This window comes from Octodon degus, unplaced genomic scaffold (assembly GCF_000260255.1).
Source record: "Octodon degus isolate 3935 unplaced genomic scaffold, OctDeg1.0 scaffold00257, whole genome shotgun sequence".
Classification (NCBI taxonomy): Eukaryota; Metazoa; Chordata; class Mammalia; order Rodentia; family Octodontidae; genus Octodon; species Octodon degus.
In genome coordinates, this window is record NW_004524833.1 from 2281164 (window position 1) to 2306805 (window position 25642).

General features: G+C 41.5%; 1 protein-coding gene across 1 annotated transcript in view; it reads left to right on the forward strand.

The window, feature by feature from the left end:
- Nucleotides 1–25642, forward strand: part of LOC101588206 (myomegalin) — a 188613-nt gene that overhangs the window by 34352 nt on the left and 128619 nt on the right. Inside the window, exon 4 of the mRNA XM_023706474.1 lies at nucleotides 12526–12636. Within this exon, the coding sequence (XP_023562242.1) occupies nucleotides 12526–12636 (111 nt within the window). The remainder of the gene's footprint in view (nucleotides 1–12525; nucleotides 12637–25642) is intronic.

The following is a 25642-nucleotide window of genomic DNA, read 5'->3' on the forward strand; positions in this document are numbered from 1 at the left end:
AGCAGCAGAGTTTGTCCCTTAGAGAATATTGACATAAGGTCTTCTACTGTTTTCCCTACTTTTTTTCAGAAAACATCAATAAAAAACCACAAACTCAGTACAGACCTGGGGTCATGTGCGTGGTCTTTCAGTGGACATTTTATGACCTGTTAGTAACAAAGAAAAGATACCAATTAACTTTTTTTTTTTTTTTGGTCCAAATAATTTTTTTTTTTTTTTTTTTGGTGGAACTGGGGACTGAACTCAGGCCCTTGCGCTTGCCAGGGAAGTGCTTATTCCACTGAGCTATCTCCCTGGCCCCCCAATTAACATTTATTGAATACTCGCTATATGCTTTATGAATGTGCTTGACTGTATTATTTTATTCCCTTCCCATGAAAATGAGGTTGCTATGATTTCTTTTCTTCATTTGTACAGAAAGTGATGCCAAAGCAGGGAAAAAGCTAGTAATTGCTAGAAAATGCTTGAGCTAGATTTGAATATCAATATACTCTTTCTAGAGCCTACCTTCTAGTCACAGTTTTATCATGCTTTGGCTTGACAGATAATCCTCTTATTTCCTTGTGGGTTATTCCACTCACCCACACCATATATGAGTGAATCCTGTGTCTAGCTGTTAGGCCTACAATGATCAGGATGGATAATGCAAAGATTTATATTCAAGTAGAAAGCTTATTTCAGCACTTATTTGTTAATTCTAATCTTACTGTTTATTCTTAATTTTTTTATGCTTGACTGGATTCAGATGTTTAGAATTAGAAGCTTTCAGAAAGGACAGCCTACATTTCTTGTTGCATCTGTCTTGGTGTTTTTCTCTGGGCCAACAGTTTAGCATGTTCTGCTGCCACTACCTTATTTTCTTAGTACTCTGTTTCTCTGGGCCATACACATGCACTTGTGTTATAGGACACATAGAATCATAAGATGCTGAATCTTGGGTGCTCTGATTCGAAGTTTCTTCTTTGTTAAGGGCTTTCTTTTTTTCTTCTCGTTTCTTTTTTCATTTATTACTTTTTTTAAAAAATAAACATTTACTTGAGATACAGTCTGGCCATAATTGGTATGTCATGACAAGCAGTACGTATTTAGAAGACCAGAATGACAGGCATTCCAAACATGACTGTCAAGGGCTTTCTGACAACATCTGGACAGATGTCATCTTCTTTAGAGAAACTGGAATGTTTGTAGGTTCTGCTAGCTCTTTGGGGCCCCAGATACTAAGGTACCATGTTTACAGTCAGCCCAGTAAGGGTTTCTCCATTTTTCACAATAGCAAACTTGAGAATGCTCAGCATGACAGCTACCACACAACCCCAACTCTCTTTCTAACAGAAACACCCCTGACTCAGTAGCAGGCGGCCAGGACCATGAGACAAAACTGCCTGCTTTGAGAGAGCTTTGTTATTCTCACCACAGATTTGGACCATGTATGCCTCCCATTCTTTACTCAGAGTATGAGCAGCAACTTTTGTGCCATCCCTGTCTCATAATATATAAGGGTCACATTAACCATCTATTTCTTTTTTTTTGGTGGAACCGGGGATTGAACTCAGGTGCTTGCACTTGCCAGGGAAGCACTTATTCCACTGAGCTATCTCCCCGGCCCCACCACCATCTATTTCTGTAGGCAGCGGATGGGAAAAAGATATCCAACTTCATCTTGAAGCAGCTGATAGCTGTAATGTCACAAAAAAGAACAAACATTCTGCATATTAATCAAATATTTGAAATAATGTGATTATCTGTCAAGGTAAAGATGATTTCAAGTAGGACGCGCTGTAAGACAGAACACTAGAGCACTATAACAAGACGATGGGAGGATGTCCGAGGATGCCCGTGTAAACCAAGTTAAGATTGCACAATAAAACAATAAGATTGTGGCTGAATGATTTCCTTCTTCATGTTGTAACTCAGGCTGTCAGTTGAAGGCTCAAACTCCTCTACACAGCTTTCAAAGTCTCTCTTCTATATGCAGACAGAACTCAGGGCTCTTAGAGAGGCATTGGCCCAGGATTTCTCAAACCCTTACAGGAAAGGACGTTGTAATGATCCTTCCAGAATTTTCTAAGGGTTAAATCTGAGAACATCTGAAAGCACAAGAGCCAGCATTCAGGTCATTGTTTGACTTTGGTTGTAAGTTAAAACTAAAGTTTTGATCATAACCCAAGTTATGTATAGCCGGTTGTAACTTACGGCTCCACTGTATTTGCTCAAAGGCAGTCTCTTCTGTTAGAATCTGAGCTCCACCAAAGTGAACACAGGATTTTTTCTCCGTGCTAGATGTAGTAATTAGCAGAGCACTTGGTGTTTAGTTGCCATGCCATTTTTTTCTCCTTCCTTTCTGTTGTGTTTTCTTCCATTCTCTTGTTTCATTATGTACAAATGCTACAGTACACAGCATGGGGTGAGAGAGCCCCAGTGGAATCTGTTGTTTACAATGAGTGATGTCAAGTTTTTTTTGTTAGGAAGCTGCTCGATTATGCTGTATACTGAGGATGAGAACAACTGGAGTAAATACAAATAGTACTTTTATAATCATTAAACCACAACACACCAGTCAAAAAAAACCAGTGAAATGATACTCATTTTGGAAGAAATGTAAGGAATGTTTCTTGCTCTTTAAGAACTGTAAATCTAATTGGGGAGATAGTTCAACAGATAAACACAGTATATCACGATAAGGACTGCAGACTAGGTACACAGTGGGGTGGAAGAACTCAGGAGGGGGCCCTGGAGCAGGCTTTAGGGTCCCTCAGGCTTCCTTTAGTGAGATGTATCTGAGCTAATTACTTAAGGGGAGTTGGGGCTGACGTCAGAGTTGGATGAGCAGTGAAGAGGAGTGACATTCCATGTTAATGTTGTTATCTACACAGAGTCCTGCACCAGCAGCATCCTTCAAAGCTGCCTTCCCTCCTGGAGAAGGATGGAGAAAGGATTTCTGCAAATCTTAGGCAAAAGTTGAGGTCATCTACTGCCATTTTCTCCCAATTTCTACTCAGCAACTGATCTTTCTGAATTGAACCAACACCAAGTCCTGATGGTTATTGACTGGCCAAACTGGTCAAGAATCCATTTGAAGCCTAAGCTCCCAGTTGTGGCTCAACTGTCCTTTCTGCCACACCGCTCATGTCCTTGTCTCTGGTAGTGCTGTTTCATGCTGGGCCATCTATTTTTGGTGACCAGGATAGCTGTTACTTGTGTTTTGTTTTTTATAGTTAAGCGGGCTCCAGCGTGATGACGATGACCACATTTTGTTATTCCAGGAAAGAGGCTGGTGTGGGTGAGTGTCTGAGAGGGGGAAGACTGCAGTCTCATCATCAGACTTTATTTTTTTATGTACAAGCTGAGCCTGCCTAAGATAGAGTTTATTTGTCAACCTGTTGTCAGATTTTCCCTCACCATATCCATTATTTCAAGAAAACACTGTGGAGGATAGTTATTGGTGTGCTATTGAGTTTTAGGAGAGAAAATGGGATGACAGCAGTAATTTTATATTGAAAAGAATATAGAACATCAGGAATTATATAGCAATTTCAAAAAAATAAAGAGTTTTAAGAGGAAGTTTTAAAAATTAGTGTGTTGTATAATCCCAAAGGGAAGATCAGATCTTTGTACCAGTCAAGGTCTTTCTTAGGCAGAAATCAGTAGTTGACCCTGTGACACCAGGCAGAACCCTGTGTTGAGGTGAAAGTGTTGATGAGGAGAAGACCAAACTGATTAATTTTCATTGCATTTTTCTTGTTAGAATGTGGTGCATAAGCATGATATATATTCATTAGGGCAGCATAATTGGTATACTTTCTTCTTATGTCAAAACATAGAATGGAGGGCTGGCCAAATAGCTCAGTGGATTAAAGTGCCAGCAAGCAGGTGAGGGGGCCGGGGGTGTGATCCCCAAGCCTGCCATGCTGGCCTCACCCCTGGGGTGTGCTGTGCACCTATAATCCCAGCTCTTGAGAGGCTGTGAAGAGGCAGATCACTACGAGTCTGATCTAGTAGTGAGACCCTGCACACCCTGTAGACCCTTCCCTAAAATACAAAAAATACAAAAAACAACATAACATAGAATGGATCATATGTTTCAATCTGTTTTATTTGAGGACTTTAACAAAGGGTTACCTTTTGATAAAATATAATAATCTATGCATACTCATTAGTGAAAACCACTTAGAAGATACTCTATGTGCCTTTCCAGCAGGGTTCCATAATTTAAATACAATTAACATATGAAACATATACAAATGATCAGTTCTAAGCCATTTGTCTTTTGTCGGGAGGGATTGGTTTGTTTGAGTCAGGGCCTCATTATGTAGTCCAGGCTAGCCCTGAACTCACAGCAATCCTTCTGCCTCTGATTTTCAACTGCTAGGATTGCAGACATGTGCCACCATGCCCAGCTAAGTCATTTGTCTTTAACTACATTGAACTGAATTTAACTATAACCCTATAACTGAATATCACACACACACACACACACACACACACACACCCCTTTGTAAAAGGCAAAGGATTGGGTGATGGATTTTTTTCAGTTTTTCTTTGCAAAGTAACAGATGTATTGAAGTATAATTTATATAACACCATGCAATTCACTCTTTTATAGTACAGAATTGACAGAGTTCTACAACTGCCACCACTGTGTAATTTGAGAATTTCCTTTTTTGTGTTACTGGGGATCAAACCTGGGACCTTGCGCTCACCAGACAGGCACTTGTGCCACTGAGCTATCTCCCCAGCACCCAGTACTCATCAGAAGTCACACTCTATTTCACTTCTCTCAGCCCCTGGAAATCACTAATCTAGTCTTTTTTAGGCCCAGCATTCATGTAAGTGAAATTATACCATATGTGACCTCTAGGGCATTTTTTCACATGTGCATGTTTCCAGGGTTCATGCTCCATGATAGTATTTAATTCCTTTTTATGGTTGATTTGGATACATTATATTAAGTTGTATTGATTAATTCAATAGTTTAAGAATATTTGGGAGATTTCCATTGCTTGGCTGTCATACATAATGCACTATGAATATTTTATGTTCAAATTTTGATCAGCCATATGGTTTTTTTTTTTTCGGAACTGGGGATTGAACTCAGGCCCTTGTGCTTGCCAGGGAAGCGCTTATTCCACTGAGCCATCTCCCCAGCCCCCAGCCATATGTTTTTAATTTTCTTGGGTATATAGTTGAGAGAGGAATTGTTGGGTCATCTGGTAACTCTCTGTTTAACATTTTAGGAATACAAGAAAGCTTGTGGATATTCTTTTTTTTTCTTTGTTTGTTTTCTGGTCAAGGAATCAAACTCATGGCCTTGTACTTGTCAGGCAGGCACTGTGCTGCTGAGCTATCTCCCAGGCTCAGCTTGTGGATATTCTGAGATTCCTTTACAATGTCACCCTTCACATTGGAGACTACCTTTGAGAAGTGTATTATTCACCTTTCCATAACTGGGATGAAATACCTGACTCCCACAGCCTATAGGAGGCGAGGTTTAATTTGGCTCAACGCTTCAGGGCTTTAAGTTCCCAGGCTTCCTCCAAGGCAGAATTACTGTGGTGGGAGAATGTGGCCAAAGAAATCCTTCTAGGAAGCAGAGAAAAAGAGAAAGAGCCAGAGAGAGGAAGGGGCTAGGGATGACAACATACTCTTCTAGGCTTTGCCCCTTAAAACTACTACTTCCAACAAGGCCCCACCCCCCGACAGCACATTTAGCTATGAACTTCTTGCTAAGGTTGGTGCCCCAGGGTAGGACCAGCTTCTGAAAGCTTCATCTCTGAATGCATGAGCCTTTGGGGGAGGGCATTTTTGACCCAAATCCCAACAGCAGGGTTGTTTCTATGAGGAAATATGATTCAAGCAGAATTTCAGGATGACCAAAGATCTTAAAAGTCCTCTCCAACAAATGTGTGAAGACTTTTAAGCATAGAAATTTATTCTCTTTTGTAATCTAAATCTCACTAAAAATTTGGTGCATGAATATACAAGTACAGCACATAAATTAAATCCCTACTAAAGAATGCTTTAGAGGGCTGGTGAGATGGCTCAGTGGTCTAAAGCACCTACTTAGAACAAGCTTAGCAAAGCACAGGGACCGCGGTTCAATCCCCCAGCACCACATGCCAGCCAGCCCCGCCCCTGGTGGGCTGAGCTGGCCACACACACACACACACACACACACACATAAATAAATAAATTAAAAAAAAAAAGGAATGCTTTAGAAAATGTACCCTTATCTCTAATTGATAGTTTCCTCTTAATAATTCCTTATTTCTTTCCAAATAAAATAATGTATAAAATCATGAACTATTTCACAAAACAACAAGGATATAAAAAATCATAAAATATTTGTCCATGCATCTAATATCCAAATGTTAACAAGAATTATTTCCACTCTGTTTGCCTGAGATGGAAAAACAAAAGCATTACAAATAAGACTGGCTCGCTTGATTGCCTCTCTGGATCCCTGACTTTTCCATGTTATTTTGTAATTGTTCCCAAAACACAGAATTAGAAAACGGCAGGGCTGGGACTTGAACTTCAGCCCCTGGGTCCAAAACCTATGGCACTTTCCAGAACTTCACACTCCTGCACCAAGACAAATGTGCATAATGTAATCATATTCATTGTCTGTAAATAAAATATCAAGGTGTGCTTAAAACACTTTTCTGCTTCCTTGTTTACTGTGCCAACTTACTCAAAATATTGTTATATCAAGGACTAACTACAAAGGTATGAATTATCAGATGTCAAATTAGCAGGGTTTAAATTGTGCAAATTTTATTATATTTGAAAAGAATGTGTCTATTAAGATGGTTAATCATGTCTAGTGGAGTGGAACTTCATTTTTGTGAGAGATTGGTAACAGATTAATATGTTTTTAATAACTATTGTAGGAGCTATGAGGGGGGTCTGAATATGATTAAGAAAATGTCAAGCTAGGTTTTTAAAGGCTGACTTGACAGTTGGTTATGTTAATGTAGCATGACATACAACAGCTGGGTTGTAATCCTCGTACTATTGTTGGCATTGATTGAGTCATTATTGCAATCTTATTTCCAGTCTGGTCTCATACATTATGGAAGAGGTGGAAAGCAATTAAGGGAGGACCAAGGGAGAGCCATTAATGTTTGGAGGAAAACATTTTGAGAGGAGAATAAAGATTTGACATGTGCTGAGGAAAAAAGGAAGAGAGGTAGAAGCACTGGCCCTTCTGGTAGAAGCTCGAGAATCTGAAGTATTTTATCCCCTGGGCAATGTAGAGCTAGAAAGCTTATACTCAGGGCAAAAGATAAGCAGTAGAAACAGTGTGGCCGTGCTCAGAGGCAGTCCTGGCCTCCCTTACCTCTGTCCATGTTGATAGCCATAATCTGCCTTCAGAAAATAGATCCGAGTCCTCTCTTTCTGACTTTCAGGATCTCCCTAATACGCTTCTTCAGGTCCCATCATCCCAGCTCTTTGATTTCAAGAGGCTGCTTGCCCCTGCCTCAGCACAGTTGGTCCTCTGCACCTCAGTTGTGTTCCACCCACCTGAACCACTCTGTGTTCTTCCTCCCAGCTTGTCTTAGCGCAGCTACAGGGCCAGTACTCTGTGGAGTTTTCTCAGATGACCGCTCCTCCATAATTTCTATAATATTTGCTATTTGTACAGTTCATATTATTTTTTGAGTGTAATTTTTCATGTATTATTCCACATTTGTGCAGAATTCAGTCTAGATTCTATGTTAAAATTAGTTTGATAGAATATTTTATTTATAAAATTTTTATAAGATGGAATGTTTTTAGGTAAACTCTTTATCCTAAAACATCTACCTAATCTCATATTCAGATGATTTTTATTATAATTAAATCCAAGAAGGGCAAAGGAGTCAGCAGGTTAAGTATCCAACAAACATTTAATGAACACTTATGTACTGGAGACCGCTATTAATACTGGGTGGTCTTAACAATGACAAAGTGACAAAGCACTGAAGAAAATAGTGCGAATGACAGCTTTCTCATGGAGTTCACATGCTAATGGGGAGAGACAGACAAGAAACAAAAAAATGAATAGAAAATGGTATTTTAGAAGGCAATAGTGACATCTTAGTTACTTTTTCCATTGCTGAGACAGTATACCCAACACACAGAGTTAAGGGAGGAAAGGGCTGCACAGCTCAAAGTCAATAGAGGCTCCAGTCCATGGTTGTTGCCTCCAAGGCAGTTGCCATGGCGAGGGGCGTGGCAGAAGAGAAGCAGTTCAAGGGAGGAAGAAGGCAGCAAAGCAGCAAGCAGCAAGCACTGAGCGATGACATTCTTTCTGTCCCCTATGCTCCATGCAGGCTACCTGCCCTTAGGGTACCCTTAATCCTACCCAGAATTATGTCAAACCAGTCAGTGGGCTAATTCAGTCATACACACTCTTGATCCCAGCATCACGTACATAATCTCAGCATCGTACACTGCAGCTCCAGCCTCACCTATGACCACGTGAGGCTTTGCAGGGACACCTGGACACGCGCCCCAGCAGTGATACAGAAAAGAAAGCCCCATGAAGGGGATATGGATGACTGAGTTGAGGCAGTGGGTAGGTTACACCTTCAGGTAGAGTGATCCCTTCACTGAGAAGCTGACATTGGAGCAAGGAGGAAGGCAAGGGCATACAAAAATTAAGATGTGTCATGTACAAGAACCAACTTCTCCTGTTGAATGTAATCATTATGTACTGCAAATGCACTAAGAAGTAAAAATTTTTAAAAATGAAGGTGAGTAAGAAAATTCTTCAGCTGTATGTAGAGGGAGCAGACTGTACTTATAGGTCCTTATTGTCTTAAAGAAAGAACAAAGGGGCTCAGTGTGGCTGGAACAGAGTACAGGAAATACTCAGCAGCAGGGGAAGAGTGCAGAGGTCATGGGGCGGGGGGCAGGGAGGAGAGAGGCTCCTGTCATGTAGGGCCTTGACCTTATGGGCTGAGGAGCCACATAGCCTTTCGCTCTCAGACAATGAGTCCCGAGCAGAGGGGAAACCTCACAGCTTACCACCTTCTTCTTCTTCTTCTTCTTCTTCTTCTTCTTCTTCTTCTTCTTCTTCTTCTTCTTCTTCTTCTTCTTCTTCTTCTAAAAAATATATTTAGTACAGGGTCTACATACACAGATCAGACTCATAGTGATTCTCCTGTTTTCAGCCTCCCAAGCACTGGGATTACAGGCGTGCACCACCATGCCCAGTCTTAATCTCAGTCTCAACACTGGGAATCAAACCCCAGTCCCTGTGTCTGCCTAAACAGGCACTTTAATCTGCTGAGCTATCTGGCCAGCCACCTCACAGCTTTTAACAGGGACACTCTGGTGCTCAGAACAGACTGCAGGGGGAAAAGGATGGAAGCCAGGAAACCAGTCAGGGAGAAGATGGGATAGAAATTATTATAGAAGTGTTTGCTATGATGTTTGTGAGGATGGGACATTCAAGTTGAGCTTTCTAGTAAAGAATTGGACATATAGAGACAGACCTTAGGTGAGCACGCTAATCTTAGAGACTTGGGGGTTTTTTCGTAGGTAAAAGTTACAGTGCAGAAAAGTGAGTAAAAGCTCTAAGAGAGACCGTGAAAAGCATGCAGAAGGTTAAGCACTTATCATCATTAAAAGCTGACTTTAAAAAACTGGTTTAAAAAAACACAGAAAAGGGGACAGAGAGATGGAACAAGGACAAGGTAGCGTAAGCATAGAAGAGGCGTAAATGTATAGAGAAATCTAAGTTGGATGAGAATATCTTGCATTCTTATGCAGTTTTGTTTCCCCAAAATCTTTGTTAAATTCTCTGACATGATACAGGAATCAAAAAAGTCAAGCAAGGCATGAGTAAACCCTGATCTAGGATGTAGCCTACTGGCTCCGCCTTGCACCAGATGGAAATGATAATAACTGGGTTATCCTTCTAAAACTTTAACCAGGAAGGAGCCTTAAAATTATCCTCTTTTTAACTATTTCATTATGTAAATGAGTACAGTTAGGCCTTCAAAGATATATACCTCCAGGGCACACAGATATTTAATAACAGAACTGAAAGCAGAAAAGGCTTTTTATTTATATTTTTATATTTATTTCAGATAAGTTGTCACTGTGTTGCTTAGACTGATCTCAAACTCCTGGGCTCAAGAGATCCTCCTGTCTCAGCCTCCTGAGTAGTTAGAACCACAGATGAGCACTGTAACTCAGGCTCAAAGGAGTATTATTTGAGTTTCAATTTAGATTTTTCTTACCACTCCCTCTAAGCTTAAATAGTATTCATTTATTCTAAATGTAAAACGTAGCTGGAGATAGGTAAATGCACTTTAAATATGTGGATTTGTCTTTAAAATTGGGGAATACTTTGGCTTAAGTTATCGACTGTGTAAGGGAAGAAATGTGTTTCCTAGCTGCAATTTGAATCTACGTGGAAGCAGCCACGGTTCTAATTCTGCCTCCCTAAGGCCTCATGTTTCACTCAAACTTTCTATCTTTCATTCACGTGCTACTGATGCTTGCTCTGATATTGCCCTATTAGGATTTCTTTTTTTTTTTTTTTTTTTTGTTTTTGTTTTTTAGGGAAGCGTCTACAGGTTGTTCAGGGTCTCACTACCAGATCAGACTCATAGTGATTCTCCTGTTTACAGCCTCCCAAGAGCTGGGATGACAGGCATGCGCCACCATGCCCAGTCTCAAATGCCATCTCAGTGCGCCCCGGGGTGGGGCTGGCACAGCAGGCCTGGAGATGGAGCCCTTGGCCCCTGTGCCTGCTTGCAGGTGCTTTAATCTGCTGAGCTATTTGGCCGGCCCCCCTGCTAGGATTTGATCACTTGTTCATCTGGGTTCCTTCGGACCCCCTGTTCCTCACACTGCAGGAACATGAAATGTATCAGTCAAGTAGGCCCATTACTCCCAGAAAGAGAAATGGACCAGAATATGTCACACAGAATGGAAGTAACCATTACTTTGTTAAATGGTTGTTTCAGGGGTGTGTGTGTGTGTGTGTGTGTGTGTGTGTGTGTGTGTGCGCGCGCGCGCGCGCGCATGCATGCACACTCTGGACTGCACTATAAAATGTAAAAAAGATTAGTAGTGTGAAACACATCTTAATATGGGGTGGACAGCTGTATGGCCCCTCACCTCTTGGAGGGCTGGGGTTGTTTTTTTAATCCTCTGTGCGATGTTCTACCTGGTAAGTACTAGGAAGTGTTGACTAGAATCATTATAAAGGTTTGAAAAAAAATGGAAAAAGGAAAAGCAGGTAGATTGGGGGAGAGAGTGCTTACCTTCCACGTAACATTTTAAACTTTCCCCTACTTTGGTGGTTCACACTAATTTTTCCAACCTGGGACTCCTGAAGTGTGTTTGTCATCTGCGCTGCAGGGCTGTCTCAGAGTCACCTTCAGTGTCCCATGTGATGTGGTATAAATAATACTTCCTGCTAAAGTTGCAGCTGTCACTCAAGGATCTTAAATTGCTTTATGAACAGGATCTGGTGACGAGTGCCTGGCTCCACTTAGCAGGTGCCAGGGCTAAGACCCAGTGGCTGGCGGAGTCTCCAGGCTCCAGAAGGATGCCGGCTCCCTCCCTCTGATCCTCCCACACCTTCTCCTCCCATCTTGCCCTGGAGGCAGGCACCCTCTGCCTTGCCTCTGTGAGATGTTGTAATTGGTGTAGTTTGCAAAGGTTCCACTCAGCTAGGATTTGCATTTTTTTTTTTTTTTTTTTTTTTTTTTTTTTTGAGGGTGACAGTAGTCTGCATGGGAGGAGGCACAGGATAAAAGCCATTCCTATAAACTACCTCTAAAATTTAAAAAAAACAAAACAAAAAAAAAAAAAAAACCTGGAAGGAACTGATCAGAGGAGTGCTCTGGATCACCAAAGGGAATTAATAGAGACTCCCCTGGTTAGCAGCTCTGTTGCACCTGACAGAGAGAAGGCAGACATCTGGTCGCCCTGTGTGGGCCGTTGTGTCTGTGCCTGCTCTTAGATGCCTCAGCAACTGTATTTCTCTGCTCAGTTTCCTTTGGGTTTTGTTGTCCCTATCCACCACCCCGAGCTTCAGTACCTCCCACCCCTTCCCCAACCCTTTATTTCCCTCTCTTCTGTCACCTGGAATGACCCACCCTGCCCCATTTCCTGGAAGTGGCCAGGGGTCAGTCCCTCTTTTCTGAGAAGCTGTTAACTGCTGTGCTTGGGCCTGGAGGCTCCTGGAGTGTGACAGCCCAGTGGGGCCTGGAGTCAGATTACACCACTTGTGCGCTTCACACAGCCTGTTCCCCGGCAGGGATTCCGCAAATATCTCCCTGAGGTAAAAAAGGAAAGTGCACTAGGCTCCAGCACCCAGAGCGGGAGCCCAGTCCCAGGTCCCAGAGAGAGAGCGCCAACAGGGGAGATGCTGCCGCTGTAGCAGGCTCTGGGTCGCAGCCTCAGCCGCTCCATGCCACGGTGCAGCCCCACTGCTGCGTTCCTGGGGTGAGCGCGACCGGGCATGCTCTTCCCCATGGGTTGCCCACCATGTCTAATGGATATCGCACTCTGTCCCAGCACCTCAATGACCTGAAGAAGGAGAACTTCAGCCTCAAGCTGCGCATCTACTTCCTGGAGGAGCGCATGCAGCAGAAGTATGAGGCCAGCCGGGAGGACGTCTACAAGCGGGTGAGTGAGGCCGGCCGGCCCACGAGGGCAGGGTTTGGTGGGCACCTTAACGCCATTGTGCAACCTTGTTGGAAAGGCCCTCTCATGGTCCTGTTTTCTGTGAAAGGAAGGGACTAGATTAAGCCACAGCCTTTCCAATCTGTCTAGTCTTGGTAACTGGACCTAACCATCACCTTGGAGCTGCTTTAACCTGTCAATTCTGGGACTCAGAGAATCAGGGATTCTGCTTTAGTAACAGGAGGCAGAAGTACAGAAATTTCCACTTGAACCAAGCAGTGGGAGGTGACTGTGGCAGGTGATCTAGGCCCCGTCTAGCTCTGGATGAAGAGTGAAGGAGAGGATGCAATGGCAAGGGCAGGCCAGAAGGCTGCTCCTTCCTCAAGAAATTCATGGTTGTTTTTGAAAAGGGGCAGCTAAGTGAGTTTTAGAGTCAGAATCTAAGCCATTTTTAGTCAGAGAACTAGTTTATCTTTGAGAGGAGAAGAGGATAGCAGTTGGCTGGGGGTGGGGGTAGGGACAGCTTGCAGGCAGCCGGGGCTATCTTGATTGTTGGGTCAGTGGGTTGGCTGAGCTGAGGAGGAGACATCTTTAACAGACCTTGAGCAATGGGCTGCAAGGATTAAATGTTTGCTGGTCACCACAACATTGATTTCCTCGGGCCTCTTAAAGTTGGGCAAGAGGATCTGAAGTGGCTGAGTGACTTGGCTGGTTGCCCCAAACTGTATTGGAGGTTCCTAATCCCCACCTAGTTCCTCCAAAGCAGGCCATGAATGTCACTTTGCATGTGTGTCTTGTGTTGTCCTGAAGAAGGCTGGGGAGGCCTTAGAGGCTGCCAGATGTAACATCTTGAATTGTTCAATAAGAAGAAAAAACTGGGATGAGGAAAAGGACAAATGAAAGAAGGGAAAAAGATATATTTAAGTAGATATGCAGGATAGCTTGAGTAATCGGATGGTCAATTTCTGCTGGCCTTTTGAGAGGAGCAGTTAATGCTTAAAACTTTTTTTATTTTTTAACTCTGATTTTTTTCTCTTGAATTTCCTACAACTTCTTTGTTATTTATTTGTTTTGCTTTGTTTTTTCTCTAAATGAATCTTACACGTTTATATCTGATAATCTGATAAGTAATTTGAAGATGGCATCATGTGATATAGCAATCATGATTGAATTCCTATTACTTTCTTTAGTGAAATCTTGTATTATTTCTATCACTATTCTGTATTCTTTAAAAAAAAGATATAAAATCTTGATTCTGAGAAACAGCTGATGCTTAGGAACCCTAGTGATTATTTCCTAATGGCAGATAATGTGAACTGCGAAATGTGGAGGAATTTAGCCCTATTACCCAGCTTTCCTGAATTTTCATGTTTAGCCTGAATTTTCCTGACCTCTGCCCAGGCTCACCTTCCCTTTCTGTGGCTACACCGTGAGTGTCTCAGTGGAGCTGCCAGAGGCCTGGGGCCTTGATAGCTAGGGTGGTTTCAAGAGGGATGAAAGTTTGCCTCAGGATAGGAACGCTGAACAAATTTGTTCATTATGCAGAGGCAGGAAAATTTCCTATTAATTCCCTCCAAAGCAAGGTGGGAGGGGCACTTTCTTTGATGATTTGAGGGCAGCGATTTTCTTTTAGTTTGGATCCAACAACTGCTGGAATCATTTGGTCTCACCCTCTGCTTTGCGCTAGTTACAGAGACTGTGGATATTCAGGTAAAACTGAATGGGGTGTGAGAGGGCACCATTTCTTTCCCAGAAAAGTGGAATTAATGAGAAGGTAGGCTCTGCACAGGGCGTGGGGGGAGTGGATGACAGAGCATTGTCAAAAGTAGAAGTGACAGCCTCTTTGCTTGACTCCAGTCTTGCCACTGGGTCTCACGAAGGAGGTAGGTGTGGCCCTAACTCTTCTTGAGAGACTGGTCAGGCAGCTACTGTGTGCATAACTTGAAGGAATTCAAACTCCTGTGTCTTCTCCTATCTTATCTCACCAAATCTTTGTTCAATCTCCCTGTGCTATTACTGTCCTTATTTGAAAAGCACTAAAAGCTTAGATTAGAATATTCTTAGTATTTGGAAAGTAGAACATATAAAGCCATTTGCAATGATTAACACATCACAGTTGAAATTGGTCTGTCATACTATGTGGTCATGAGGGACTGATAAAGACCAGGGCAGATCTGTTTTGATGGAAGGACTAGGAATTAGGAAACCACTGCATCCAGAGCCCTGGCCAACCAGGGCACCTAGACAAGTGACTTAACCTCTCGGAGCCTGGTGTAGCATGAAGATCCAGCATTAAGAATAATGCCACAGGCACTAAGAATTATTATATGAATAAATAGCAGCCATGAAGATGCAATAAAAAAGCACATTGTAAGCTTAATAGCATCATAAAAGCATTTTGTAAACATAATAGAATATTTATAGGTAGAGTAGTAGTTATAGTCTTTCTAGTTTCTAGTAGTTCTGATACTTAAAAATGAAACAGGGGCTTGCTTGTATAATGTCACCATCACATATTCTTATGGGTGCATCTGATGTTCATGATTCCACAAGGCACAAAGGTTAATCAGCAGGAGACATTCCCACTGTCACATGGGAAGTCAGGTGGTCTAAATGAGAATTTAGGGAGTCCTGTTTGGTCACCAAACTTAGCTTGATTTTTCTTTAGCTTTGTGAGGATATTTCTTTAAAAGCAATTATTGTAAAAAATAAAAAAAAAAAAAAACAAATCACACCCAGCTGAGTCAGAATTGGCAAAAATACGTAAGTATAAGAAAAATTATAAAAGCCAGAGTTATGTGAAAGCCTAGCAATATCAACTTCAAAGTAAGTTAATAAAAAGGATTCAAGGTTTCTCTTTTAGGCTGTTCAGAGACTTGGGGAAAAGACTTAAGGGTCCTACTAGTTATGGATCAATAACATGGTATTAAATTATACATAAACATTGGTTTTTTGAGACTGGCTATTTTTTCTTGAGGCTTTAAAATGAATTATCCTGAAGCTTCAGTTTTTTTTAAATATTAATTTTTTTTAAAAAAAAGAAAGATTGCTCTGAGCACAGATAAATGAAAACATACTGACATTATTGGGCACCACTGCCCCCTTTTGGTAGCAAGCAGTAATTGTAGGTTCAGTCTTGGAGTAAATACGAATTTGATTTTATATATAAGGCAAGCTGAGAGAAATCACTGCAGGACACATATGGTAGCTCCTGATTCTGGAGCAAAGAAAAATGAGAAAATACTCTGAGTGTTTCGCAGCTGGGGTTGGACCCCTCCTCGGATACTGGCTTGTTAGCATTTCTGGACTGCAGCTGCTCTGGTAAGTAATATCTGGGTGGCAACTTGGCTGGCTTCCTTGTTGTTATTACCTAATCCTGAATCTTCTCATATAAGCTAAGTCTGCTGCCACTAGAAACATGCCCAACCCTGGAATTTATGAAATCTCCCGTTGTGCAGTCAACACTGGGTCCCCAAACAGCGTGCAAAGATACGACCCCTTGCCTTTTGCCCCACAACGATTACAGACTTATTCAACATCTGTGGTTTTGTTATTTGTCTAAATTTCTTTGAAAAAGATTTAAGAAAAGGTCAAGATAAAAGGACTGTTGCAATATTATACCGGATAGACTCAAAGCTTAAATAGGACATACAGTAATTGATGTTGAAAAGTTAGGATACATGGCCTTTAGGTAGATGTTTGCCTAGGGTCCATTGTTTTATGAACATTAGTCTGCCTAATCTGTTTGAGATTGAAAATTCTTTGCCTTTATTTTCTTTGTCATTGGATGATCTTTCCCTTGAGCAGTCTTTGGGATTGTACACAGTATATTGTTGTAGCTATAGTAAGCAATCTACTGATTTAACTTAACTTCCAAATTGTCACTGTACTGTTCTGTTATCATTGGGCATAGGAAGAACATAGAGAGGAATTTTGTTTCGGCCATTCACTTCCTATGTTAACTTGGGGAGGTGTCATGTGTCATATGACAATGTTTTGGTTGTTTACGGACCACATGTATGGGGATAATCCCCTAAGATTGTAGTGCCCAAAAAGTTGCTATTGCCTAGTGACGGTGTGTTTGTGGGGATGCTAATATAAGCAGACATACCACTCTGTCAATATACAAAATAGAGCACACACACAATTATGCACAGTAATAATACTTACTTGATAATGATAATCAACCATATTAATGGTTTATATATTTACTATTTATTTCATCATTATTTGGGAGTATATGCATCCTACATACAAAAAAATTAAACTTGTAGAACAGTTTCAAGCAGGTCCTGAGGGAAGGATTTTAAAAAAAAAAAAAAGCACTGCTATCATAAGGGATGACTACCATGTATACTCTTGGTCCTGAAGACCTTCCAGTAGACCTACAAGATGTAGAGGATGTGGAAGTGAAAGACATTGACACTGATGGTGCCTAAACTAATGTGTTGTGCCTCAAGTTTTAACCAAAAATTTTAAAAAGAAAGATATTTAAAAGAGAAGGTTTTACAGGCTAAAGATGTAAAAACATCTTTTGTATAGCTGTACGGTATTTGTATTTTATTACTGGAGTTAAAACATTATAAAATTAAAAACTTATAAAGTAAAAATGTAAGGGACAGTGGTATAGCTCAGCAGACTAAGCACTTGCTTAGGTAAGTGCAGGGGCCAGGGTTCGATCCCTGGCACTCACTGCATGCCGCACCGGCCCCATCCCCGGGTGCACTGACCTGGCGATGGAGTCTGGGCGTGGTGGTACATGCCTGTAATCTCAGCACTAGGGAGGCAGAAATCAGGAGGATCACTATGAGTCTGAGCTGTGTAGTGAGACACTGTACACACACAAAACAAAACTTAAGGTAAAAAGGTTATAGTAAGCTCAGGTAGTTTATTATTGAAGAAAGATTTTTTTTTTTTTAATCTTAAAGAGAAGAGAATGAAAAAACAAAAGAGTTTCAAATCAGGCTTCAGAGTAACAATAATTAGAAAGAATTTGCCTTATAAGTTTAGTGTAGCCTGAGTGTACAGTGTTTATAAAATCTGTAGCAGTGTCCAGTAGCATCCTAGGCCTTCACATTCACCTACCCCTCACTCAGCTAGAGCAACTGACAGTCCTGTGAGCTTCATTCATAGTAAGAACCCTATACAGATCTTCCGTATGTTATCTTTGTACCATATATTCTGTATCTTGTCTATGTTTAGATATGTTACACATGTACTTATTATATAGCATGCTGTGCAGGTTACCTTGGTGTGTACCATCTGGTTTTTTCTTTCTTTCTTTCTTTCTTTTTTACCATCTGGTTTTGTGTGAGTACATTCTCTCATGGTCATACAGTGATAAAATTGTCTACTGACACCTTGTTCGGAATGCATCCCTGATGTTGACATATAAGCATGCTATGATTTCCCTGAGATGAGGTGGGTGTGCTAATATCTATGTTATAGCTCAAGATAAGATTAAATGAACCAATGAGTTGAATGCAACACAACGACTATCACTTAATAAGACTTCAACAAAAATTTACCTTTATTTTGACTGTCTCAGTTACTCTTCTCTCATTGCTGGGACAAATACCCAACACCCAAAATGAAGGAAGGGAAGGTTTACTTAGCTCACAGTTAGTGGAGGTTTCAGTCCATACGCAGCTGGCTCCAAGGCAGAGAACAGCAGCCATTCATGGTAGCGGCAAAGAGCAGAGAGTAAAAGAGCAAAGGGAGTGGTAGCAGCTCAGGCACCTTGCTAGCCTGTCTCTGTCTCTGTCTGTCTGTCTGTCTGTCTGTCTGTCTGTCTGTCTCTCTCTCTCTCTCTCTCTCTCTCTCTCTCTCTCTCTCTCTCTCTGTCTCTCTGAATGCAAATTACATGCCCCAATGTGGATGCAGCACCTACACACACAGTAATCAATCACAAACTCCAAAAGCCACCCATGACTGCATGAGGCTTTGGGGAGACACCTGGACACAAACCATAATAGTGACAAACTGAGGTTTGGCAAAATTATGCATTAAGTCCAATTACTTGACATGTTTGCTCTGGATCTTTTTTTTCCCAAATTGGTTTCTTTTCCCTTAGTAGTGGATTTGGAGCCACTTGTCCTTTTTGTCTTAATTCTCTGTCTTAGCTTGCCTATTTATAAATGACATAATCCAAATGTCTCTTGTTGCAGCAAATAGACCAAAATCTTTGGATACAAATGTTTCTTCAAAGAAGAACTATAACAAAAGTTGAGATAGATGCATTTATTTTCAGCTTGCTGATTTATGTTCTTTACTCCTAATATGGTAATTTTTAAGGCTTTGAGCAATATGGTGAGCTCAGCATACATACAGATTTTATGGACTTAGAAACTCAGGGAGGTTCAGGAACTCTACCAGGCTGCAAGGTTTAGAAACCTTCATTTGAACCAATGCAAGGCAAATAAAGGTAAGTAGTTTATCTTGCATCTGCGGGTGCAAGTTTTAGATTTAATAGGGATGCCTGAATTCTTAATCTATCTTTTCCCAACAATATGACTGTGGTCAAGTCACTTAACTTCTGTGACCTTCAGTTTTCTGATCTAGAGGCACGAATTTGTGTTCTCTCCCACTCCACATGTAAACATGCTGCAGTGTCCTAGATGTTAAATAAATGGAAGGCATTGCTGTTTCTATCCTGTGTGCCTGGAGGTCTGTGACTACAGTGTGCATTTTCTCTGGTTAATGTGTAAACTGGCCACTGGGAGTACAGTTGTTAGAGTTACGTTTTCTTATATTTAGTGGAGTTGACTCTGACTTAATAGTTGAATGCCTTGTTAATGAGTTGCCAGGGTATTTTTCTTCTTTGAGAAAAAAAGAAATTATATACACTATAAGAAATTTAGATGGTAGGGAAGGGAGAAATATAGATGAAGAGGCAAGGGCCGGCCAAAAGTGCCTGCAAGCAGGCACAGGGGCAGGTGGTTCGATCCCCGAGCCTGCCATGCTGGCCCTGCCCCTGGGACACGCTGAGACAGCAAATGAGACTGAGCATGGAGGCGCACACCTGTAATCCCAGCTCATGGGAGACTGTAAACAGGTGGATCACTGTAAGTCCAATCTAGTAGTGAAACCCTGAACACCCTGTAGACCCATCCATAAAATACAGAAGAAGAAGAAGAAGAAGAAGAAGAAGAAGAAGAAGAAGAAGAAGAAGAAGAAGAAGAAGAAGAAGAAGAAGAAGAAGAAGAAAAGATTATATGAAGCAATTTTCTTCCCTCTACAGATCTTCCAAATATGGGAAGAGAATGAACATGGTCCATGTGTGTTCGTGTATATGCTCTCTGTGCTAACTCCTCATGCTCAGATTTCTGACTTCTGGGAAGACATATTCACTTTTTTATTCTTCTTCTTGGCAATGGAAGTCAGAAAAAATAGGGGGTTCCATTCATTAAATATTTATAATCAACTTTTATGTTGTTGGTTAAAACTTTTTTTTTTTTTTTTTCAGAACTGGGGGTTGAACTCAGGCCCTTGTGCTTGCCAGGGAAGGGCTTATTCCACTGAGCCATCACCCCGGCCCCTGATTAAAACTTTTTAACCTCTACCTCTTTGGATTTTATGTATGTATGTATATATATATATATATATATATATATATATATGCACACAAGTAGAAAGTAATTGGGGTTTGTGAGGATTTGGAGAAATTTGAAACCCATTTGCATTGTTAGAGGGAAGGTGGAAAGGTACATTTGTTTGGAAATTGGTATGGCAACTTCTCTAAAACTTAAACATGGAGTTACATATAATCCAGAGTTTCACTGTGTGTGTGTACCCCAAAGAAGAGGAAAGAGGGACTAAAAGCTAGGTAGTTGTACACTTGTGTTCATCAGAGCATGACAATAGTTGAAAGTGGAAAAAAAAGAAAAAATAACCCATGCTCATTGGCACTTGGAATATGCATACACACAAGGACAATTATTTAGCCTCTAAAAATTCTCACACACTCTGTAACACGGTGAACCTTCAAGATATTATGTTAAGGGAGTTTGATGGTAACTGATTTACTGAAATTATTTTTCAATCTAAAAAAAAAAAAGATATTATGTTAAGTGGATTCCATTACAAAAGGATGAATATATGACCCAGGAAGATGAGGGAATCAGGTAATAAAGACAGAAAACAAGGGCCGGCCAAATAGCTCAGTGGATTAAAGCGCTGGCAAGCAGGTGCAGGGGCTGGGCATTGGATCCCCGAGAATGCCATGATGTTCCCGCCCCCAGGGTGCGCTGAGACAGTGACTGAGACTGGGCGTGGTGGTGCGTGCTTGTAATCCCAGCTCTTGGGAGGCTGTAAACAGGCAGATCACTATGAGTCTGACCTAGTAGTGAATCCCTGAACACCCCGTAGACCCTTCCCTAAAATAGAAGGGGGAAAAAAAAAAGACAGAAAGCAGAATAGAGATTTCCAGGAGTGGGAATGGGGCAGAGACTGAGAGTTCTTGTTTGGTAGCTACACAGCTCCAGTAGGGGAAGGAGTGCCAGAGCTGGATGACTGGGGGAAGGTTGCATAATAACGTGAATGAACTTCCTGCTGCAGACACTCAAGCATGATTAACATGACGAATTTTGGATTGTGTATATTTTATCACAATACATCATTAAAAAAAAAAACCCTTTTCCCTGTCATAGTTCCTTTAAAAATAGTGGACCTATTGATGAAAACTAATGCTGTTTTCTGTTCTTAATTAACAAGTTCTCATTTGAATACAGCCTTTAGTTAGAATTTATAATATTTTCCTGTTAAGGATTCTTTTGAATGCTTAACAATTTTCCCCAATTACTGAAAGACAAGTTCCAACTGGAATTGTGGAACCTAATTGGATTCTAATCAACTTTCAGTTATCCATTTAATAATATCTACATAATTTATACTTCTACCTGAACTTATTACAAGGCTACTTCTTCTTATTAGTTGTATACATCTATGTTTATATGCCAACAGAGGAAAAATACCATATTTGAAATAATAAACATTCCAAGTTTCCATTTCAAATGTTTCCCTTCTTTGAAATCACCCTGGCTGTTTTTTTACTTGTCTGTACACATGCATTAATGCGTTTAACTCAGTGTCTGTTATCTTCTGTGTGTTGGTTACTACTCTGGATGCTGGTGGAGAAACACTTCACATAAATAACAATGGTAGAATAAAGGTCACATGAAGGACGATACAGATAAACTTTATTTCTAAAAACAATACAGTCCATCAAGAAAGGCCTTGCTGATTATGTGAAGTTTGAATTGAATCTTAAAAGCTAGTAATAACTTGAGACAATATTGCTAAGTGAAATAAATCAGACATACAAGTTTAAATATTGAAAAACTTACAGGAAAAACCCTAAATAAAGAACAAAATAAAAGGTAGATAATAGAAAATATGGACATCTGTTTCAGATTGGAAGGAGTTCCAGAGATGAAGTGGGAGGAGGAGGAGGAAGATAAGAGAAGAACAGAGATGCACTGTGCTTGTGTGCCCACTGCCCACAGGAGTACAATCATGGACTGGGGTGATAGCTCAGTGGAATAAGTGCTTGCCTGGCAAGCACAAGGTCCTGAGTTTGATTCCTGGTACTACCAAAAAAAAAAAAGAGTACAGTCATGTTCTGCAAACACATGCTAATAAAAGATAAAGCTGAAAAAGAAAATGTAGGAAAACAACAAGGAATGGGGAAAGGCATTTGAGACCAGTGAGGCAGAATATGTAAAGGCATGGACACTGCACGAGTAGCCTGCGCTTGGCACCCTCTCCCTTGCTCTGTATGCCTGGAATGTGTGGTATGGAGGGCTTGTTTTGCTGCTGAGACCGGAAAGGTAACCAGGGCACAGACAGTGGACAGCCCTGGATTTACCATTCTCTTGTTAATAAACCTTTGCTGGGTACCAGTTGTGTTCTTGGTATCAGGCTGAAAGTTGAAGCTTTAAAAATCAAGAAAGCATAAGAGATAAAGTGTAATAAAAAGCACCGATAGAGAAATGGACAAACAATAAAGGAACTAAAGGAAATATCTGTATCCCAAATGAATAGAGTAGGTGGAATGAAACTCGACAAAGGATTCTTTGAGGAGATGAGCCTTGGGCTTTGCCTTCAAAGGGGAATCAGCATCATTCTGTCTGCGGTGCTGAGATGGAAGGAGGGGAGTTTTGCCATAAGTAAAAGGCCAAAGGCAAGAAGTTACAGAGTACATGCATAGAATATAAATGGTTTTGTGTGGTTGATACTAGGCATGGAATGTCGCTGAAGGTTATATAGGACATAGTCTTCCTGCCGTTTTGAAGTGTGTAGCCTTTACTTGGAGTATAAGGAACCATTGGTGAGCTTTCAGCAGTAGGGAACATGCCAGAGCCCTCTGGAGGGTGGAGGACACACTAGATCTCTCTGGTAGGTGGGAAGCCAGGAATTCAGGGAGATAAGGCAGGAGGTCAGGAGGACAGGTCCACTGAGAAACAAGACGAGGGCTGAAAGGAGAGGATGGTGGTAGGAACAGGGAGAAGGAGTTGATTTTTACATTTAGAAGGTAAAATATCTAGAGGTCTTGGTGATGGACTGGGAAGAGAGAATTAAGGAAAATGAGTCAAAAAAAAAAAAAAAAAAGACTGCAAGATTAATGGCTGCAGCAAATTAGAATCTGGGTCCTCTGGTTCTCTGTGTTTATGAGTTGATCAGACCATGTTTGATACTAACATCTCTCTCTCCAAGCTCTCAAATGCTGTGACTCTGGGTCACTTCTTGACCTCTAGGTGTTCTCACTTAGCATAGGTAGTTGCTGCTTCCCTCCTAGTCTGTCCCCACCTCTGATGGCTTCTCAGAGGAGAGGTGCCAGCAGAGCTGAGATGGCTTTAGAACTGCCAGCCAATGTCAGAGAAATGTCTAGTGCTGTTATCAGGTAGCCGGAGTTATAATTAGCACAGTTACTAGGGAAAAGCAAGATTTAGTAAACATGGATTTCCAGCAGCAGTTTTCTCCTACTGGCTGAGTTTATTTGTTTGCAGAAGGAAAATGAGCATGGCTGGGGTACTTGTAGCGTAGTTTTGGAAAATCCTCCTTTTAGCCTCCACGTAGGCAATGTCAAAAGCGGCAAACGGGTTAATGCTAATCCATATCTTGTCTAAGAAAGGAAGGAAGGCACCTGAAGGGAGATAAATTAGAACATAGAATCACTCTTCAGTATTAGAGGCAATCTTGAAGATCTCTGTAGTCCCTTAACTTTTTAAGAAAACTCTATTGTAAAATAATTTTAGACATATAGCAAAGTTACAAAAATGGTGTGGAGAGTTGAGGTAGGCAGTGCTCTCAGCTGCCCCTACTGAATAGATCTTTCAAGATAAAGAGCCAGAGGCCCAGAGTGTTAATTTTGCCTACCATCCAAAAAAGTAATGGTCATGCCAACACTAGAAACCAGGAGGCCTTCTTACCTGCTTAGGTGGCTAATAACGACCTCCTTGGTCTCTGCCAAAAATTCCGGAAATTTCTGTGTTTGTGAGAAGTTGTTCTTCCCTTTTCACTGATGGGATGAAGTAGAATCCATGTGACTGAGCCAATGTAATTGACAGATAAATGAATCTGTGCCCTGTGCCTGCTACTGAAAGAAATATTGAGTTCTTCCATCCACATACCTCTTTCCTCAAAGGATTGATGTTTTGAAAAGTCACGTGGACAGTTTGGTTTTTTTCTTTTGCTCTGTTTCTTGCTCTGGCTATTGCCATCTCATCTAAGCAAATTCAACTGAGATACATGGCTGAGGCACAGCGTAGAAGCAGGTACAAACTGCAAAGGGGCCCGGCCTATCATGTTAAATAGCAGCTAATCCACCCACACACCACAAGGCAGATTTGGTACATGCCGTCCTGGGGACAGCTCAGTAATACTAGGTGGCCATTTGCCAAGCAACTTTAAAAGTGACTTTCAGTCTTGCTTATGAACCCTGCTATTTGGAAAGTTGGCTTGAGGAGGCTGGGAGTGAGTGAAGGCACAAGCTGCCTTGGGCCGCCAGCTTTTCATCTCCCCTCTGAACGCTCTGCTGCCAGGAAAGGCAGGCGGCCGCCTCTTCAGACATATACGTAGACAAGGCTGGGCAGAGCAATGTCCTCTAAGTAAGTGGGAGGCTGCGAACCTGCAGCAGTGATTGGGAGCTACCAGAGAAGAGTGGGGCCTGGGAAAGCCTGAACTAAGCTTGTCCTTCCAGAGTACTTTTGTTTGAAAGGTCCCACCTTTTCTCCTTGACTGCACATACGAAACTACTTCTCTCAGCCGAATTCCAGCAGACCTCACTCTTGGGACAGTCCCAGGTCAAGTACGTGCACGATACAAACGTCACACTGATCTTGCTTACCCAGTATAAGTCATATGATGCAGTAGGTTACCCTGTCATTACTCTGCTCCAAAATCAGGAACTCCTGGGTCCTGAGCTGGATCCCAGGGTCTTCCTGGTGTGGCAATCAACACAGATAGTGAGCCTCTGGGCTCAGAGGAGCACACAGGTCACTTACAGGTAGGAAACGGTGCATTCTAAGCTTTATTCCTTCTCTCTAGCATCCTTGCCCTTTGTGGGATGGTGGGGAAGCCTAGCTTACTGCTGAACCATTTAGGGGCTCAGAAAACTCAGAGTCAGAGTGGTAGTGACCAGTCTTTGCTGCATTCTATAAATCTAGGGGTGAGAGTGAAGGGGTTCTTTCACACATGTGAAAGCCTTTTCTCTGGGGGCGGCATCAAGGGGCCTGAAGGAACTTCTCTAGTATTATCAGATAGGAGTAGAATAAAGCCTCGTGCTTTCAGATTTGATTTTCATTTGCTTCCTAATGTCTCATTTCTCTCCTCTTTACCTCTTTGAAGAGTCAGAATCTTCAACCAGTGCCTAAAGATCTTGAGATAAGAAAGAAGAAAATGAATGGTCATGAGGAAAACAGCCAGAGGATTCTTTCTCTAGCACTTGTAGCTGCTTTTGTCCAGAAGAGTGCCTGTCTTAGCACTGTCCCCACTCTGTCTGTTCTTCCTT